At 45.0% G+C, this 17,389-nt stretch overlaps 1 protein-coding gene across 1 annotated transcript; it reads left to right on the top strand.

Moving 5' to 3' along the window:
• The first annotated feature begins 3,099 nt into the window (after positions 1 to 3,099).
• Positions 3,100 to 12,117, top strand: dnajc25 (DnaJ (Hsp40) homolog, subfamily C, member 25). Its single transcript, XM_061747233.1, has 5 exons — positions 3,100 to 3,491; positions 4,713 to 4,865; positions 6,642 to 7,012; positions 7,104 to 7,203; positions 11,206 to 12,117. The coding sequence occupies exons 1-5, from the start codon at positions 3,183 to 3,185 to the stop codon at positions 11,326 to 11,328; spliced, it is 1,056 nt and encodes a 351-aa protein (XP_061603217.1). The 5' UTR covers positions 3,100 to 3,182; the 3' UTR covers positions 11,329 to 12,117.
• Positions 12,118 to 17,389: the final 5,272 nt, after the last annotated feature.

Here is a 17,389-nt window from a genome sequence, read left to right as displayed (position 1 = left end):
ATTTACTAAAATCATTGTTTTTTTCAACACTGCTTATCCTGGTTACGGTCGCGGGATGCTGGAGCCAACCCAGCTGACTTCGGGCGAAAGGCGGACTACACCCTGAACTGGTCGCCAGTCAGTCGCAGGGTACATATAGACACAGACAACCATTCGCACTCACATTCACACCGTCACTGAGTGGGAACTGAACCCACGCTGCCTGCACCAAAGTCAGGCGAGTGTACCATTACACCATCAGTGACTTATTAAAATCATTTAAGTTAAAATTGTCCTCATTGATGTACACAAATCACCCCATATTGACAGAAAAAACAACATCATTTTTGAAATTTTTGCATATTTATGAAAAAAGAAACCACCTAGATTTGGGGATCCTCTGACATTCCTCCTTGCAGATCAGTCTCCAGTTCTGTCAGGTTGGATGGTGAACATTGGTGAAAAGCCATTTTCAGGTCTCTCCAGAGATGCTCAATTGGGTTTAAGTCAGGGCTCTGGCTGGGCCATTCAAAAACAGTCACTGAGTTGTTCTGAAGCCACTCCTTCTGTATTTCAGCTGTGTGCTTAGGGTCATTGTCTTGTTCGAAGGTGAATCTTCGTCCCAGTCTGAGGTCCTGAGCACTCTGGAGAAGGTTTTCGTCCAGGATATCCCTGTACTTGGCCTCATTCACCTTTCCTTCGATTGCAACCAGTCATCCTGTCCCTGCAGCTGAAAAACACCCCCACAGCATGATGCTGCCACCACCATACTTCACTGTTGGGACTGTAATGGACAGGTGATTAGCAGTGCCTGGCTTTCTCCACACGTACCCCTTAGAATTAATGCCAACAAGTTCTATCTTGATCTCATCAGAAATCTTATTTCTCACCATCTTGGAGTCCTTCGGCTGTTTTATAGCAAACTCCATGCGGGCTTTCTTGCACTGAGGAGAGGCTTCCGTCGGGCCACTCTGCCATCAAGACCTGACTGGTGGAGGGCTGCAGTGATGGTTGACTTTCTAGAACTTTCTCCCATATCCCGACTGCATCTCTGGAGCTCAGCCACAGTGATCTTTGGGTTCTTAGTTACCTCTCTCACGAAGGCTCTTCTCCCCCGATTGCTCAGTTTAACCGGTCGGCCAACTTTAGGAAGGGTTCTGGTCGTCCCAAACGTCTTGCATTTAAGGATTACGGAGGCCGCTATGCTCTTAGGAACCTTAAGTGCAGCAGAAATGTTTTTGTAACCTCTGCCAGATCAGTGCCTTGCCACAATTCTGTCTCTGAGCTCTTCAGGCAGTTCCTTTGACCTTATGATTCTCATTTGCGCTGACATGCATTGTGAGCTGTAAGGTCTTATATGGACAGGTGTATGGCTTTCCTAATCAAGTCCAATCAGTATAAACAAACACAGTTGGACTCCAATGAAAGTGAAGGACCATTTTAAGGCCGATCAGAAGAAATGGACAGCACCCGTGTTCAATATATGAGTGTCACACCAAAAAGTCTGAATACTTATGGCTGTGTGAAATTTCAACAATTACGTTTTTTTTCTGTCAATATGGGGTGCTGTGTGTACATTAATGAGGGGGGAAATGAACTTAAATGATTTTAGCAAATGGCTGCGATATAACAAAGAGTGAAAAATTTAAGGTGTCTGAATACTTTCCGTACCCACAGTATAATGTATCGGATCAATGTCAGCGAGTCGACCTTCTGTAATATTAAATATATTAATTAATTATAACAATGTTTTGTTCTGATTGTGTTTTACAAAATGAATACAAACAATGCACTTTATGTCCATTTTTTTTGTCATGTGTTGCTCTACTTTCATTACAGATATGTGTGCGCCATAACTCATGACTTTGTCTTGTGCTAAAAATGAAACAGTAGCCCGGAAATGGAAAATATTTTTTTCTGTAATCTATATCGGCGTAATGAGATATATGACTCACGAGATATATGACTTTTATTGTGACCATCATTGGTCACAACTTTTCAAGATATAATACAGAACATTGTGTGATAGATTGAGGGAACTCAAGCAATAAATGGAATGACAAAATTCAAATAGCAACAACAATTTTAAAACAAGTGGATTATTTTTTGTTTTTATATTCCCTCTATAATATTTGAGAAGCGGCACGGTGGCCGACTGGTTAGAGCGTCAGCCTCACAGTTCTGAGGTGCGGGGTTCAATCCCCGTCCCCGCCTGTGTGGAGTTTGCATGTTCTCCCCGTGCCTGCGTGGGTTTTCTCCGGGCACTCCGGTTTCCTCCCACATCCCAAAAACATGCATGAATTGGAGACTCTAAATTGCCCGTAGGCATGACTGTGAGTGCGAATGGTTGTTTGTTCCTATGTGCCCTGCGATTGGCTGGCAACCAGTTCAGGGTGTACCCCGCCTCCTGCCCGATGACAGCTGGGATAGGCTCCAGCACCCCCGCGACCCTAGTGAGGAGAAGCGGCTCAGAAAATGGATGGATGGAATATTTGAGAAATGTGGCGGAATAGAATTTCTGCTAAAATGTGACTTTTCTTTTTTTTTTTTCTAATCACCAAGCCCCATTTAAGTTGTCCAAGTTTCATCAGCAGTTCCTCTTGTACTGGAAACTAATTTATCATCAAAACTCCTCCACATTATGTTTATATCTGGAATAACTGACATATGAATGAAGTAAAAAAATAAAAATAAAAAAAAAATGAAATTGGTCAAAACCAAACAAGCTTTGACTGTGCATGTGATGTGAATGTTTTGTTTTCTGATTAAACTGTTGACTTTTGTTTTAATTGTTGGGATTATTTGCATTTTTCCATCAATCTTGTTATAGGTACTGTTTGTGCATTTTTTTGTGTATGCCATTACTCATTTTTTTTTATTGTGATGATTCCTTGCGGAATGTGTCTTGAACTGTAGTTTACTTAATAAAGTTGAGAGGAAAACCTTTGAAGGCTCGCCCCACACAACCAGTTCGGGGTGTACCCCGCCTCCTGCCCGATGACAGCTGGGATAGGCTCCAGCACGCCCGCGACCCTAGTGAGGAGAAGCAGCTCAGAAAATGGATGGGCTCGCCCCGCATTGGCTACATCATCAGCGCGCGACGCCAAAGCGCGTTGTCATCAGTGCTTTTTGATGACGTAGGCCTTGGCCACACACATGAACCGTCTCCCAAGTCGCTAACACGGGCACCGGTAGTCGCGGAGATGGCTACCCTCGCGGAGCTCCGCCGCGGGTCCTGGTGGTGGCTCTCGGCCTTATTGTTGTCCACGTTGTCGCTGCCGGTGGCCAAGGCGTTGGTAGAAGGTCTGTACTGCGGGACGAAGGTCTGCTATGACGTGCTCGGGGTCAAACGGGAGGCCTCCAAAGCGGAGATCGCTCGGGCGTACCGGCAGCTGGCCCGTCGCTACCACCCGGACCGGTTCAGACCTGGAGATCCAGGGTCGGAGGGAGAAACTGTGGAATCTACCCAGCAAAAGTTCCTGCTCGTTGCTACAGCGTACGAGACTTTGAAGGTCGGTTCAGTTCTTACGTGACTTTGTCGACATATTTTCAGTCTCCTCGCCTATGTGATTACAATAAAACAGGGCTTCTTTTCATGCCGGGGCAGAATGTGTTTACAATGTATTTGTTTTGTTTTTTAAATTACGTTTTAGCTTGAGTTTTGCTCCCCTTCTCATCCGCAACGTTCGACACGCGCCATAAAAAAACAAATATAAAATACGGGATGTTTTTCCAAAATAATGTTAAAACAGTAATGCGTGGTTTTGTTTGGCATGACCATTGTTTTGTTAGTATCTGTCTTGCATCGGGTATCCTTGGTGCACAAGTGATTTAAAGTGGGTGTGCTTGCTTTTTCGTCATTTCACCTGAGGCAAACTTCGAGTTGAACTTTTACAGTAGCCCCTAGTGACTGTAAGCAGCTGTGCCCTGTCTGAATGATTTCAGCAATGACATTGGGAATCTTAGTAATGCATAATTTTCAAATAACAAAAAAAAAAAAGATGACTGATGTCAAAGCAAGATAATTTAGAAGTGAACAGTGAGTTGGCCATAGATGAGTTTGGCCAACACAACCCTTTGATTCAGTGCCTGTCCAGTGGGAAAGTGCCACATTGGGCAGACAAGCATACAGTACATGTGGCAGGGACCTGAACATACCACGACGACACACAAACTATTTCAAATAATAAAAGAGCCCTAGCAAAGATAATAATTAAATAAATAATTATCCATCCATCGATTTTCTGAGCCGCTTCTCCTCACTAGGGTCGCGGGCGTGCTGGAGCCTATCCCAGCTATCATCGGGCAGGAGGTGGGGTACGCCCTGAACCGGTTGCCAGCCAATCGCAGGGCACATACAAACAACCAACCATTCGCACTCACAGTCACACCTACGGGCAATTTAGAGTCTCCAATTAATGCATGTTTTTGGGATGTGGGAGGAAACCGTAGTGCAAACCCACGCAAGCACGGGGAGAACATGCAAACTCCACACAGGTGCGGCCGGGGATTGAACCCCAGTCCTCAGAACTGTGAGGCAGACGCTCTAACCAGTCGTTCACCGTGCCGCCATAAATAATTATCAATATCTAAATAGATTGGTTTGTCAAAAATCTAGCTTGAAAAAAATATAGTACAGAATGTTTTTTTTTTTTTCGGTTGAGAGGATACACCCCTGTAGTGCTGAGCCCCTCTTGCAGTTCTCTCTAAAAGCAAACCCAAAATATGTGCAGGATGAGGACACTCGGAGGGACTACGACTACATGCTGGACCACCCTGAGGAGTACTACCAGCACTACTACACCTACTACCGCCGACAACTCACCCCCAAAGTGGATGCCAGGATCGTAATCCTTGTCACCATATGTGCCATTTCTATTTTCCAGGTACTGTGTAGCTGAATGGGAGCCTTGTTTAGCTTCCCACACTAACAGTGACAGTGTTGCGTGGACCCACGCACGCACATGTAGCGAGGCTGAGGCGTATTGGACAGCCACAACTCCAAACCGCAGGTCCACGAGCCTGCGCTAGCAGCTACTAGCTATGAGCAGCAAGCAGGTTCGCCGACCAGCGGCGAAGCCATCCAGTTTATAGCCTCGCGATGTGCGCTGCCTGTTGGTCCACACAACTGAGACACTGTAGCCCAAATAACACAAAACATATCAAACTTAAGGAAGGATGCATTTTTTTTAGCATAGCTTTCTAGCTAACTGAATGCTGTATTGATGGAAATGGTAATGGAAAAGGTATTATTACTAGATAAGTGATGAGCCACTAATGGAATGAAGGAGAAAAGTACTTAAATAGTGGTGAGAGGGCTGACTCATGCCAGTGGGCTTGGTTTTAGCCACACCCCATAAATCCGGACAACTGAAATGGTGAAAAAGAGCTCGGAAATTAGACCATATACACCTAAAGATAGCCATCCATTTTCAGGACCGCTTATCCTCACTAGGGTCGCAGGCGTGCTGGAGCCTATCCCAGCTATCTTCGGGCGAGAGGAGGGTACACCCTGAACTGGTCGCTAGCCAATTGCAGGAAACAACCATTCGCACTCACATTCACACCTACGGGCAATTTAGAGTCTTCAATCAACCTACCATGCATGGTTTTGGGATGTGGGAGTAAACTGGAGTACCAGGAGAAAACCCACGCAGGCACGGGGAGAAGAAGGACATGGCCAGAACTTGCCAGAAACCCTTGTTCCTTTAATGTTACTGTTACTATGGCCTCTTTGCAGCCTCCTTAAACAGTTTGCATCTCATGTTGACTGATCACATGCTGACAATTTCTCCTTATTTAAAGACGTTCAAAAAGTCTTCTAACCAAGCCCAATTCAGCCAAACAAAAATTGGGCTGAAAATGTTTAGACTTGCAGGGCATCAACGTTAGTCTACAGCTCAGCATTTACCTGGAGAAAACCCACGCAGGCACGGGGAGAACATGCAAACTCCATACAGGTGGGCTCGGGATTTGAACCCAGTCCTAAGAACTGTGAGGCGGATGTGCTAACCAGTCGGCCGCCATCACATAAAGATATGTCCACTGAAAATTGTGACTCTATGTCCTCAAACCAGAAGTCTGTTGTACCAGACCTGACCTGTGAGAGGTCGCTTGGTGCCACTGGGTATCCAGACTGCCAAAAAATACAAATAATATCAAAGACGAATAGAAGAAGGAATTGAGGGAGCTAGGATAACTTTTAGTTTATCTAGTAACTATATTGCAGTTGCAAACGTTTCTACTTATCATTTTTATTGTCGTAAATAGTTTTTGAGAGACGTTATATAAACAGCGGCAGGGTGGCCGACTGGTTAGCACATCTGCCAGAGGACCCGGGTTCATTTCCGGTCTCGCCTGTGTGGAGTTTGCATGTTCTCCCCGTGCCTGCATGGGGTTTCTCCGGGCTCCTGCCCACAGTTAGCTGGGATAGACTCCAGCATACCCACGACCCCAGTGAGGAGAAGTGGTACAGAAAGTGGACGAGGTTCAGCTAGCTTCCTAATTACTTATCGTTCAGTTTCATTTCAAAATCACAGATTTGAAACCTTAGTATTAAACAGGCTTAATGTGAGGAAAAATCATTCAATAATTTTTTGTTAAACTGGCCCTCAAGTGAGATACACAAGCTGTATCTCACTTGAGTCTTCTCCCGTCTCCAGTATTACAGTTGGCGGAGCAGCTACAACGAAGCTATTAACTGCCTGGCGAACGTTCCCAAATACCGCATCCAGGCCACCCTGATTGCCAAGGAGCAGGGCCTCCTGAACCGCACCAGGGAGAAGGGCAAGAACCGGCGCTCCAAAGAGGAGATCCGAGAGCAGGAGGAGGAGGTGATCAGAGACATCATCAAAACTAAGATCGACATCAAAGGTGGCTACCAGAAACCCAACCTGTCAGACATCCTGCTGTGTCAGATAGTATTGTTCCCCTGCTACCTGATAAACTACGTGGCGTGGTATGTCTCCTGGGTTTACCACTTCACCATCTGCAGGGAGGAGTATGGGGACCAGGAGAAGCTTTACATAATCAGGTCAGTTGTTTATGGAAGGTCAATTCCAATGTAGTGTTTGAATAAGACCATCAGCTTCCATTTTTACCACTCTCTACTTTTTTAAGCTTAGGAGGTACATGAAGATCTCCCAGTCTCAATTTGACAGTTTGGATGAAATCACCAGGCAGTCCTTCCTGGAAAAACAGCTCTGGATCAAAGAAAACTATGAGGTCTGTGACAATAAAATGCTCTGTTACCAGCTCAACCTCCTTCAAAATCAACTGTAAGTGACCAACAGAGAGACCTGTTTGGACATGGTTATAACATTAGCACCCATGTTTCAATAAATTATAACCCTTCAAACAACACACGGTGCAGCCCGAAGTGTTGTATACCTATCTCCTTGTATGGTAACTATGAAAGAGAACACAATGTACATCTGCTGCATTTCCTATTTCACTCTTCAGAATGAACCTAGGCAGGCACGCGGCAGCTGCGTTCGTGCGTGAGGTGCCTTCAAGGACACTGCGTAAATGGGAGTGAATGTGTTCCTTGTTTCATTTGTAATACAATACATGATTGTCCATCCATTTTCTACCGCTTATCCGAGGTCAGGTCGCGGGGGCAGTAGCTTTAGCAGGGACGCCCAGACTTCCCTCTCACCAGCCACTTCATCCATCTCTTCCGGGGGGATCCCGAGGGGTTCCCAGGCCAGCCGAAGGATGTAGTCTCTCCAGCGTGTCCTGGGTCGGGGTCTCCTCCCGATGGGATGTGCCCGGAACACCTCACCAGGGAGGCGTCCGGGAGGCATGCGAATCAGATGCCCCAGCCACCTCATCTGGCTCCTCTCGATGTGAAGGAGCAGCGGCTCTACTCTGAGATCCTCCCGGATGACCGAGCTTCTCACCCTATCTCTAAGGGAGAGCCCGGACACCCTGCGGAGGAAACTCATTTCGGCCGCTTGTATCCGGGATCTTGTTCTTTCGGTCACGACCCGCAGCTCGTGACCATAGGTGAGGGTAGGAACCTAGATCAACCGGTAAATCAAGAGTTTCGCCTTTCGGCTTAGCTCCTTCTTTACCACAACGGATCGATACAAAGTCCGCATCGCTGCAGAGGCTGCACCGATCCGCCTGTCGATCTCCCGTTCCATTCTTCCCTCACTCGTGAACAAGACCCCAAGATACTTGAACTCCTCCACTTTGGGCAGGACCACCACCCCAGTCTGCCAATCCAGAGGCACTGTCCCCGATGTCCACACGATGTTGCAGAGGCGTGTCAACCAGGACAGCCCTACAACATCCAGAGCCTTGAGGAACTCCGGGCGAATCTCATCCACACCCGGGGCCTTGCCACCGAGGAGCTTTTTAACCACCTTGGAGTCCCCAGCGGGAGCGCTCTCCAGCACCCCGTCCAAGGACTCCAAAAAGGGTGGGTACTCTGAACTGCTGTTTGGTGCATAGGCACAAACAACAGTCAGGACCCGTCCCCCCACCCGAAGGCGGAGGGAGGGTACCCTCTCGTCCACCGGGGTGAACCCCAACGTACAGGCGCCGAGCCGGGGGGCAATAAGTATACCCACACCTGCTCGGCGCCTCTCACCGTGGGCAACTCCAGAGTTGAAGAGAGTCCAACCCCTCTCGAGAGGAGTGGTACCAGAGCCCAAGCTCTGCGTGGAGGCGAGTCCGACTATATCTAGTCGGAACTTCTTGACCTCACACACCAGCTCGGGCTCCTTCCCTGGCAGAGAGGTGACATTCCACATCCCTAGAGCCAGCTTCTGTAGCCGGGGATCGGATCGCCAAGGTCCCCGCCTTCGTCCACCGCCCAGCTCACAATGCACCCGACCCCTATGGCCCCTCCCACAGGTGGTGAGCCCATGGGAAGGGGGACCCACGTTACCCTTTCGGGCTGTACCCGGCTGGGCCCCATGGGTGCAGGCCCGGCCACCAGGCGCTCGCCTTCGACGCCCACCTCCAGGCCTGGGTCCATAGGGGGGCCCCGGTGACCCGCGTCCGGGCAAGGGAAACCTGAATCCATTAATTGTATTCGTCATAGGGGTTTTTGGAGCCGTGCTTTGTCTGGTCCCTTACCTTGGACCTGTTTGCCATGGGTGACCCTGCCAGGCGGCATAAAGCCCCAGACAACTTAGCTCCTAGGATCACTGATTCCGTATCATTTCACATCCCCATATATATCGCAGGTTAAAAAAAAATTGCAATGTCATTTCCAAAATTGTTCAGCCCTAACTCACAGGCATATATCCTTTATCCTCGACAACAAATGACTAATATTACAGAAACTTATACCTGTGGGGTGTTTTTGTATGCTCTGTGTATAGTGTATGTGTTGCTGCTCCATGTACAACCCCAATTCGAATGAAGTTGGGACGTTGTGTTAAACATAAATAAAAACAGAATGCAATGATTTGCAAATCATGTTCAACCTATATTGAATTAAATACACTACAAAGACTACAAAGATATTTAATGTCCAAACTGATAAAGTTGATTGTTTTTAGCAAATAATCATTAACTTAGAATTTTATGGCTGCAACACATTCCAAAAAAGCTGGGACAGGTGACAAAAAAGACTGAGAAAGTTGAGGAATGGTCATCAAACACCTGTTTGGAACAGGGTAATGTTTACCACTGTGTTAACATCACCTTTTCTTTTAACAACATTCAATAAATGTTTGGGAACTGAGGACATTAATTGTTGAAGCTTTGTAGGTGGAATTCTTTCCCATTCTTGGTTGATGTACAGCTTCAGCTGTTCAACAGTCCAGGGTCTCCGTTGTCGTATTTTACGCTTCATAATGCGCCACACATTTTCAATGGGAGACAGGTCTGGACTGCTGGCAGGCCAGTCTAGTACCCGTACTCTTTTACTATGAAGCCACGTTGTTGTAACACATGCAGAATGTGGTTTGGCATTGTCTTGCGGAAATAAACAGGGGCGTCTGTGAAAAAGACGTTGCTTGGATGGCAGCATATGCTTCTCCCAAACCTGTATGTACCTTTCAGCATTAATGGTGCCTTCACAGATGTGTAAGTTACCCACGCCATTGGCACTAACACAGCCCCATACCATCACAGATGCTGGCTTTTGAACTTTGCGTCCATAACAGTCCAGATGGGTCTTTTCCTCTTTGGCCCGGAGGACACAACGTCCACAATTTCCAAAAAAGAATTTGAAATGTGGACTCGTCGGACCACAGAACACTTTTCCACTTTCCATCAGTTCATCTTAGATGAGCTTGGGTGTTGTTGATAAATGGCTTTTGCTTTGCATAGTAGAGTTTCAAGATGCACTTACGGATGTAGCGCCGAACTGTATTTACTGACATTGGTTTTCTGAAGTGTTCCTGAGCCCATGTGGTGATATGCTTTACACATTGATGTCAGTTTTTGATGTAGTGCCGCCTGAGGGATCGAAGGTCATGGGCATTCAATGTTGGTTTTCGGCCTTGCCGCTTACATGCAGTGATTTCTCCAGATTCTCTGAACCTTTTAGTGATGATATGGACCATAGATGATGGTAATCCCTGAATTCCTTGCAATTGTACGTTGAGGAACATTGTCCTTAAACTGTTCGATTATTTTCCTCATGCGCTTGTTCACAAAAAGGTGAACCTCGCCCCATTTTTGTTTGTGAATGACTGAGTAATTCAGGGAAGCTCCTTTTATCCCCAATCATGGCACCCACCTCTTCCCAATGAGCCTGTTCACCTGTGGGATGTTCCAAACAGGTGTTTGATGAGCATTCCTCAACTTTCTCCGTCTTTTTTGCCACCTGTCGTAGCTTTTTGGGAACGTGTTGCAGCCATAAAATTCCAAGTTCATGATTATTTGCTAAAAAAATAAAGTTTATCAGTTTGAACATTAAATATCTTGTCTTTGTAGTGTATTCAATTAAATATAGGTTGAACATGATTTGCAAATCATTGTATTCCGTTTTTATTCATATTTAACACAATGTCCCAACTTCATTGGAATTGGGGTTGTATGTGAAAGTACCAGTTGTATATAGGTTTATATTTACTGTTACATGAATGATTATAATTAGATGATTACATGATTAGTTAGCCTGTCTCAATAATATATGTAACCATTAAGATAGTAGACATTCGTTCGAAATTATAGGGTTTAGTTAACATTTTGCTGTTTTCAATATACAATATTTCTCTTTTTTTACACGTTTCATCAATGTTCCTCTTGTCTCTCCTCCAGCTGTACAGAGCAGAGCAGGAAGAGGAGATGAAGGTGAAAATGGCGACTGACCCGAAGATGAAGAGGTACAGACGCTGGAGGAAGAACGAAGGGCCGGGCCGGCTGACCTTCATCGACGACTGACAGCCACAAGTTGTGACGTGCACACGTGCCTCAGTGCCAACATGCATGGATCACACACAAGTGACATGTGTGGACATGCGTACAGACCAACTGTTTATATGCAAGAGGACAACAAAGTGGAATAAACTGCAAGCTACAGAGGAAATTTTCCTTCAATACAATTAATTGAACTTCATTGTTTAAGGATTATGTGGGACATTTGTGGCATTTTTTTCATCCGGCACAAAAACATGAGCTGAAATAAATGTCGAAATATAACAAAAGTGACATTTTCCAGGAAGTTGAAGTGGGACACAGCTGCTATTGAACTGCACCCTTCTTACCCACAGTCCTTCATTCTTTCATGCCAGCTGAATAACCGAACTGTTCAAGAGTTTCATTTAAAATGAACAATGTTACAAGTTTGTCTTTGCATGAGCATTGTATCAATTTATTTCACACAAGCCTAACACCAAAACAAACAGTGAAATAGTGTTACGGCTTAGGCTGCCACAGATATTGTTTAACCGATAAGCCACAAGTCATCTCTGCACATTTCTGAAAATAGTGACTGGCATTTCTCCTCACACTGTTTTTGCTGTCCCCTCAGAAGTGCAGATGGCTAAATAAAACTATTTCTTTTTAGCTTTGAACGATAACGAGGCAGCAGATCAATGTAATCTAATCAGCTTTTTAATGAATCCACAGTGTTTGTATAAGATACCACCACTTTTATTCAAAGGATTCAGATTTATAAACTGACAAATTTTGAGATGTATTTTGCATTTTTCCAATAAATTTTTGACGTGATTTTAATCGTCACCCGTACGTTACAACACAGTGGTTGAATTTCAGCTCCGATCTTCATATGTGGAGTTCTTATTTTTCCAGGTATACTCTGGCTTACTTCCACATTCCAAAACATTGTTTTGGTTCATTTGGGACTCAAATTGTCCAGAGGTGTTAACAGTTAGCTCATCCCCTGCAAACACGCAGCTTGTATTTGAAAGTGGATAGGTTAGAAATATATATTACAATCCCTACACTAGGTCTTCCTCCTCAGTAACGCGATATTTCTGCTAGATTGACGATTTAAAAATAGCTCAGGCTAATAATAATATTTTTTTTAGCACTATCCAGGTGTAAAAGAAGTGGCTTGGTTAGATGTCGCTCAACTAACCACACGATACTGCGCATAATTTACCCCAGGCACCTTCACAAGTCTACAGGTGTCCTTCATTGCTTTCGCTAATATGCCGTAACTAACTGTTTGTCTAAGTCCCCTAATTCCCAATGTTACATCTGGCAAATTATCAAATCATGTCACCCTCAACTACTACAGCCGAGGCCTCTAATCCATTGCATTAATTAAGCGAACCTATTGTATTGACCCGTGGCCTTTGCAATACCACCCCCTTGTATCCCAGTTTTTATTCCTCCAGAACAAAGTCAAGAGGGTGGACCCCAAAAAGGCCCATTACTACGCCTCTACCATATGCTCCGCCGATCGTAAAACTCACACACGCACCCAGTCATAAAGCTGCCCCCCCCCCATGTGGGAGGAAACTGGAGTGCCCGGAGAAAACCCACGCAGGCACGGGGAGAACATGCAAACTCCACACAGGCGGGGCCGGGGATTGAAGCCCGGTCCTCAGAACTGTGAGGCAGGAGCTCTAACCAGTCGTTCACCGTGCCGCCACTCTCGAAGCAATACATATCAAATTCCATTCACCATCTCAGATAGAAACTTGCACGCCATTTATTCAAACTTTGTGTGCCTCGATTTACAGCGGCCCTCTCCAATCAGGATTTAAAGGCGCCATAGCACATCCGCCGGGCATACGCGTTAATTTATCTATTATTTAATTAATCTTCCAGAATATCGTGTGCATACCTATGTATACACACAATACGTATACCTTATTTATGTAATATATATAATGGGTAACCTTTAAAGCACTTTATAAATATTTACATATATATTCATATAATTATATTCATCATCGTTCTTGGGTTTACTTTATATTGTGTACACAATTTATAAAACGTATCACACAGAATATTTATACCATTCACACTTAATCCACTTTTTTTTTTCTTTTCTCTACAATAGAGGCCTGCGCAGGACATGTCTGTGAAACGTAGAACCACTTGTCCGATCTGATTACTCGTGGAAACTCGTGTCGGGATATAATGGTTAACCAGCGCTTTGACGACAGACGGCGCGTCGTCTTTTGCACAAGGATAGGCTTTGGGCCATCCAGAAAAAGTGTCGACAATCATTAATAAGTACCTTATGCCTTGGACTGGGACCACCATTGTCGGTTCAGTCCGTTACCATCACATCATTCGGGCATCGGCCCATCTCAGTGTGTTGCAGTTTCCTCTTCGTTGTAGGGCCAACACTGAAATTCTGACATATATTCACAAAAAACACAAAAATCTTTTACCTTACGCAGAAGATCAGGGTGCCACCAAAAGCGCAGCTTGTACAGCATTGACACATAACTCTACTAACCACATGAACTTTCCTGTAGTTAAGACCAGTCTCCTAGGGCCTCTCGTCGGGCCAAATCACAGCTTCTCCTTGTCGTCATACTCAGCATCATTCTTTTGCCACTCACGTTTGTCTTCCTCTGGCGTCGCCTTTTGGAGGTCGCACTACATCAACTGTTACTGCAGGGTGAAAGTCAATCAACTGATCCTGTTTTACAACATATTTTCCTTCAGCATCCATGTGATTAGCCTGCTACTTTTTTTTCTTTCTTTAAGCCGCGGCATCAGCCGCACCATTAATAAATAGTAATACTCTGACCTTCAGATAACTCTGAACTCTGGGCCCTGCACATGACCAGCAGTTCTGCAGCTTGAACGGAGGGTTTCACAAAATCATTTGTGGACCAAAGCGTTTGGAATTCAGAATTTGGGTCTCCACGATGTCTTCAGCGGCCTCTTGTTTACAGGGATACTACGGCACGTTAACAAAAGCAGTCGGGTCTACATCGAATGTTACCGGAGTCACGGATGCACATAGACCCCTATCTGCAGGCCCCTCGAACCACAGTGAGTCCGTCAGCGAATTCAACAGCTCTGCGGCGTCCTCATGGTCCGAGAGCGCTCTGCCATAAAATCGCGCCAAAGTCACATGCTCCAATATTCCCCGTCCACCTTGGCACCCTGAATACAAAAACATTCAGTACGAGGAGAGTACTAAATGTTTGTTTGTTGTCAATGGCCACTTTTCGGCCCTGGGCCAATTGAAACTTCAAAAGTTGTTCTTGCAAGTCCTTTACCTCGTCTGATGATTTGTGTTGTCTGTCGACAAATGGTGACATACATGACGATTAAAGTAGCTATCTCCCCCTTTCATGAGGTCAGGGTCTTTAATAGGTTCAGCTGGCAATGTGTCAAGAAAAGCAATTCTATAAATAACATTTGCCTCCCTTAAACGGGGGGGATGTAACCCTGTCTTATATGTCCAAATACTTGTGCAATTTTCGAACTGAGAACTTGGACCCATGAGAGATTTGAAGTCTGGGTGTTTCGTCACCGTCGGGTAGGAGTGCGGGAACATGTCATGGATGACCGCAAACACTGGAGGAACAAAAGGGGCAAATAAAATTTCAGGTTGGACATTATTCAGACAAGACCGTGTCAAAACATTATCCATTTAATGAACCGAAATGCAACAGGCGCGAATCAATCTCTCTACGTCAGCACACGCCCTGCTCATGCTGTCCGTCAACTTTTTCAGCGCCTGGATCCACATTTCACCGCCAGCAGCCAGTCCGGGCACTCGTTTCTGTAAAAACTCTAAATCTTTTAAAGACAATTCTTGGTATATTAACCCACCTTTTTGAATGGGGGCTTGTGCGGAATTGATGGGAGTTTTATTTCCCCTCTACAATTGGTCTGTCATTTAAGCAGCTCCCTCGGATAAAGGGAAGTCACTGGGCGGCTGCTTTTGGGAAGGTCCGTAATTGGATTTAGTGGGGGAATTTGCTGCTCTTCCCCCCCCCCCCCCCCCCACTGAACAGGTGCCACGGCAGTGGACACCAGACAAATCTCATGAATTTTTCTCCTCAATTTTTCATTCTCTTCTATTTTCTTATTCAATTCTCTTTTCTCCATCCACCCTGCAGCGTCCAACTTTTCCTTTTTCCACTTTGCCCACACACTTCTAAATCCTGCTTGTTTCCTTCAATGCCAGCTAAGAATTGACCTTCTATTTTAATCCACAAATCCTCTAATGACTTCTGGTAATCACTCCGATACATATCGCATTCATTACTTCTACACTCGACTGTCCAATACACACCCCAGGGTTTTGGTGGCACACTCATCTTATTTAAATCGGTTTTTGGGGGTCCCAAAATCCCCAACGTCTACTGAAACGTTACAATTTGAAACTGTGTCCGATTTCAAGTCAGTCTACGACGGGACGAGTAGGTACCTCGTTACCCTACTTTTTCCCAGGGTCTCATTATCCTGGTCGGTCAGGAACCTCGTTACCCTGACTTCCTATTAACACAACAATAACAACACAACGTCCTAGTAATTATTGACAATGAAACAACTGTACCACAAGCCTCCCAAATTTCACAATTTCCAATGTGCAGAATTCGTGATTTAATCAAACAGGTTTCCGCTCATCTTTATCTGTCGGTGCACCGGGGAGATTGCAGTCCAATTGAATCCCTGTCCACTCCTCTGTCTTTTTATCTAATGGCCTTCCAGGATCACGTCGGGGTCACCATTTGAAGGAACCTGAATTTTTTAATCACCTATTACTCACAAGGTTCCATGCGTGTTCGTTTTCGTGAAAGAACTACAATTATAACGACGTGTTAAAAGTCAACCAATTTATTCCTGACAGAGGAGTCTATACATTTTACAGAGCTCTGGGTCAGCAGCCACACTTATCCTAGTCTTAGCAGTGACAGCGCAGACTGAACAAAGCTATATGTTATTGCCCCCAACTTATACAATGTTTAAAAGAGGAAGTATGGAATCGCTGTCATCTGATTGGTCCATGGTCCCATCTGACGTCAACATTGCTCTGCAGAATGATGGCCATTTGCCGCTAGCTCCAGGCACGGTCTTCTCATGTTTACAGCATGACTAAGAAATCAGAGGTTGTTTTGTAAAATGATTAAAAATAAAATTAATTAAAGATTTTCCAAATATATTTGATTTGTTTTGCATTCAAACAAAGGGCAGAACTTGTTATTTATTATTATAGCCGTTGTGGTAAACTTTTAGTGGTCCTGTCCCTTTGACATTAAATTAGGCTTTATGTGGCCGCTGAACAACAATGACATAGCTGCTCTACGAGCTTCTCTAATCAGTGCCTCAATCCTAGCACTATTTCCAGGATTAACCGCTGAAGATGGTCTGCTGTTCCTTTGCTTGTCATGGAGGTCACTCCAAGCAGGCTCTTTTTTTACCCGCCTTTGATCCTGGACACCCACTTTCTGACTGCTGTAACCTACTGCAGCTTCCGCATTCACATTTTGCAGACAATATTCCCCAATTTCAACCCCCACCCCAGCAGGACAAATGTTAAGTGCTACACAGGCAGGTCTGTGAAGGCATGGATGGAGGACCACCAGCTCAAAAGTCTTCCAAGCCAGCCAAATCTCCAGACCCAAACCCCACTAATAACCTCTGGAATGAGAACATATTACATCGCAATGATTAAATACAAGACTGCAGACATGTTATTAGGTTATTAAGCATCCAATCAGACTGCTCTGATGTCATCCTCATACTTCAGTTCCTTGTGGCCATGTGGGCATATTTGCATGGTATGTGGATTACTACGTATGCTATGACGTATTTGCAATCGAGTCCTCGGTGCAGTTGTTTGGCCTTTCAGTTTAACCACAGCAGCAATTAATTTCAATTTATTTATTTTATAGTCCATTATGTGTTCCATTTCACATAAGCCACCAATGTAATTGAGGGCAACATAATGAAAATTATTCAAAAGGAAAGAAACTAAGACAAGGACAACCATTCCGTTCTGCTGTCCACCGACAGAACACCGTACTGGAAAGAACACAAATCACTGCTTTGCATG

This window comes from Phyllopteryx taeniolatus, chromosome 15 (assembly GCF_024500385.1).
Source record: "Phyllopteryx taeniolatus isolate TA_2022b chromosome 15, UOR_Ptae_1.2, whole genome shotgun sequence".
Classification (NCBI taxonomy): Eukaryota; Metazoa; Chordata; class Actinopteri; order Syngnathiformes; family Syngnathidae; genus Phyllopteryx; species Phyllopteryx taeniolatus.
This window is presented reverse-complemented; position numbering and strand designations above follow the sequence as displayed.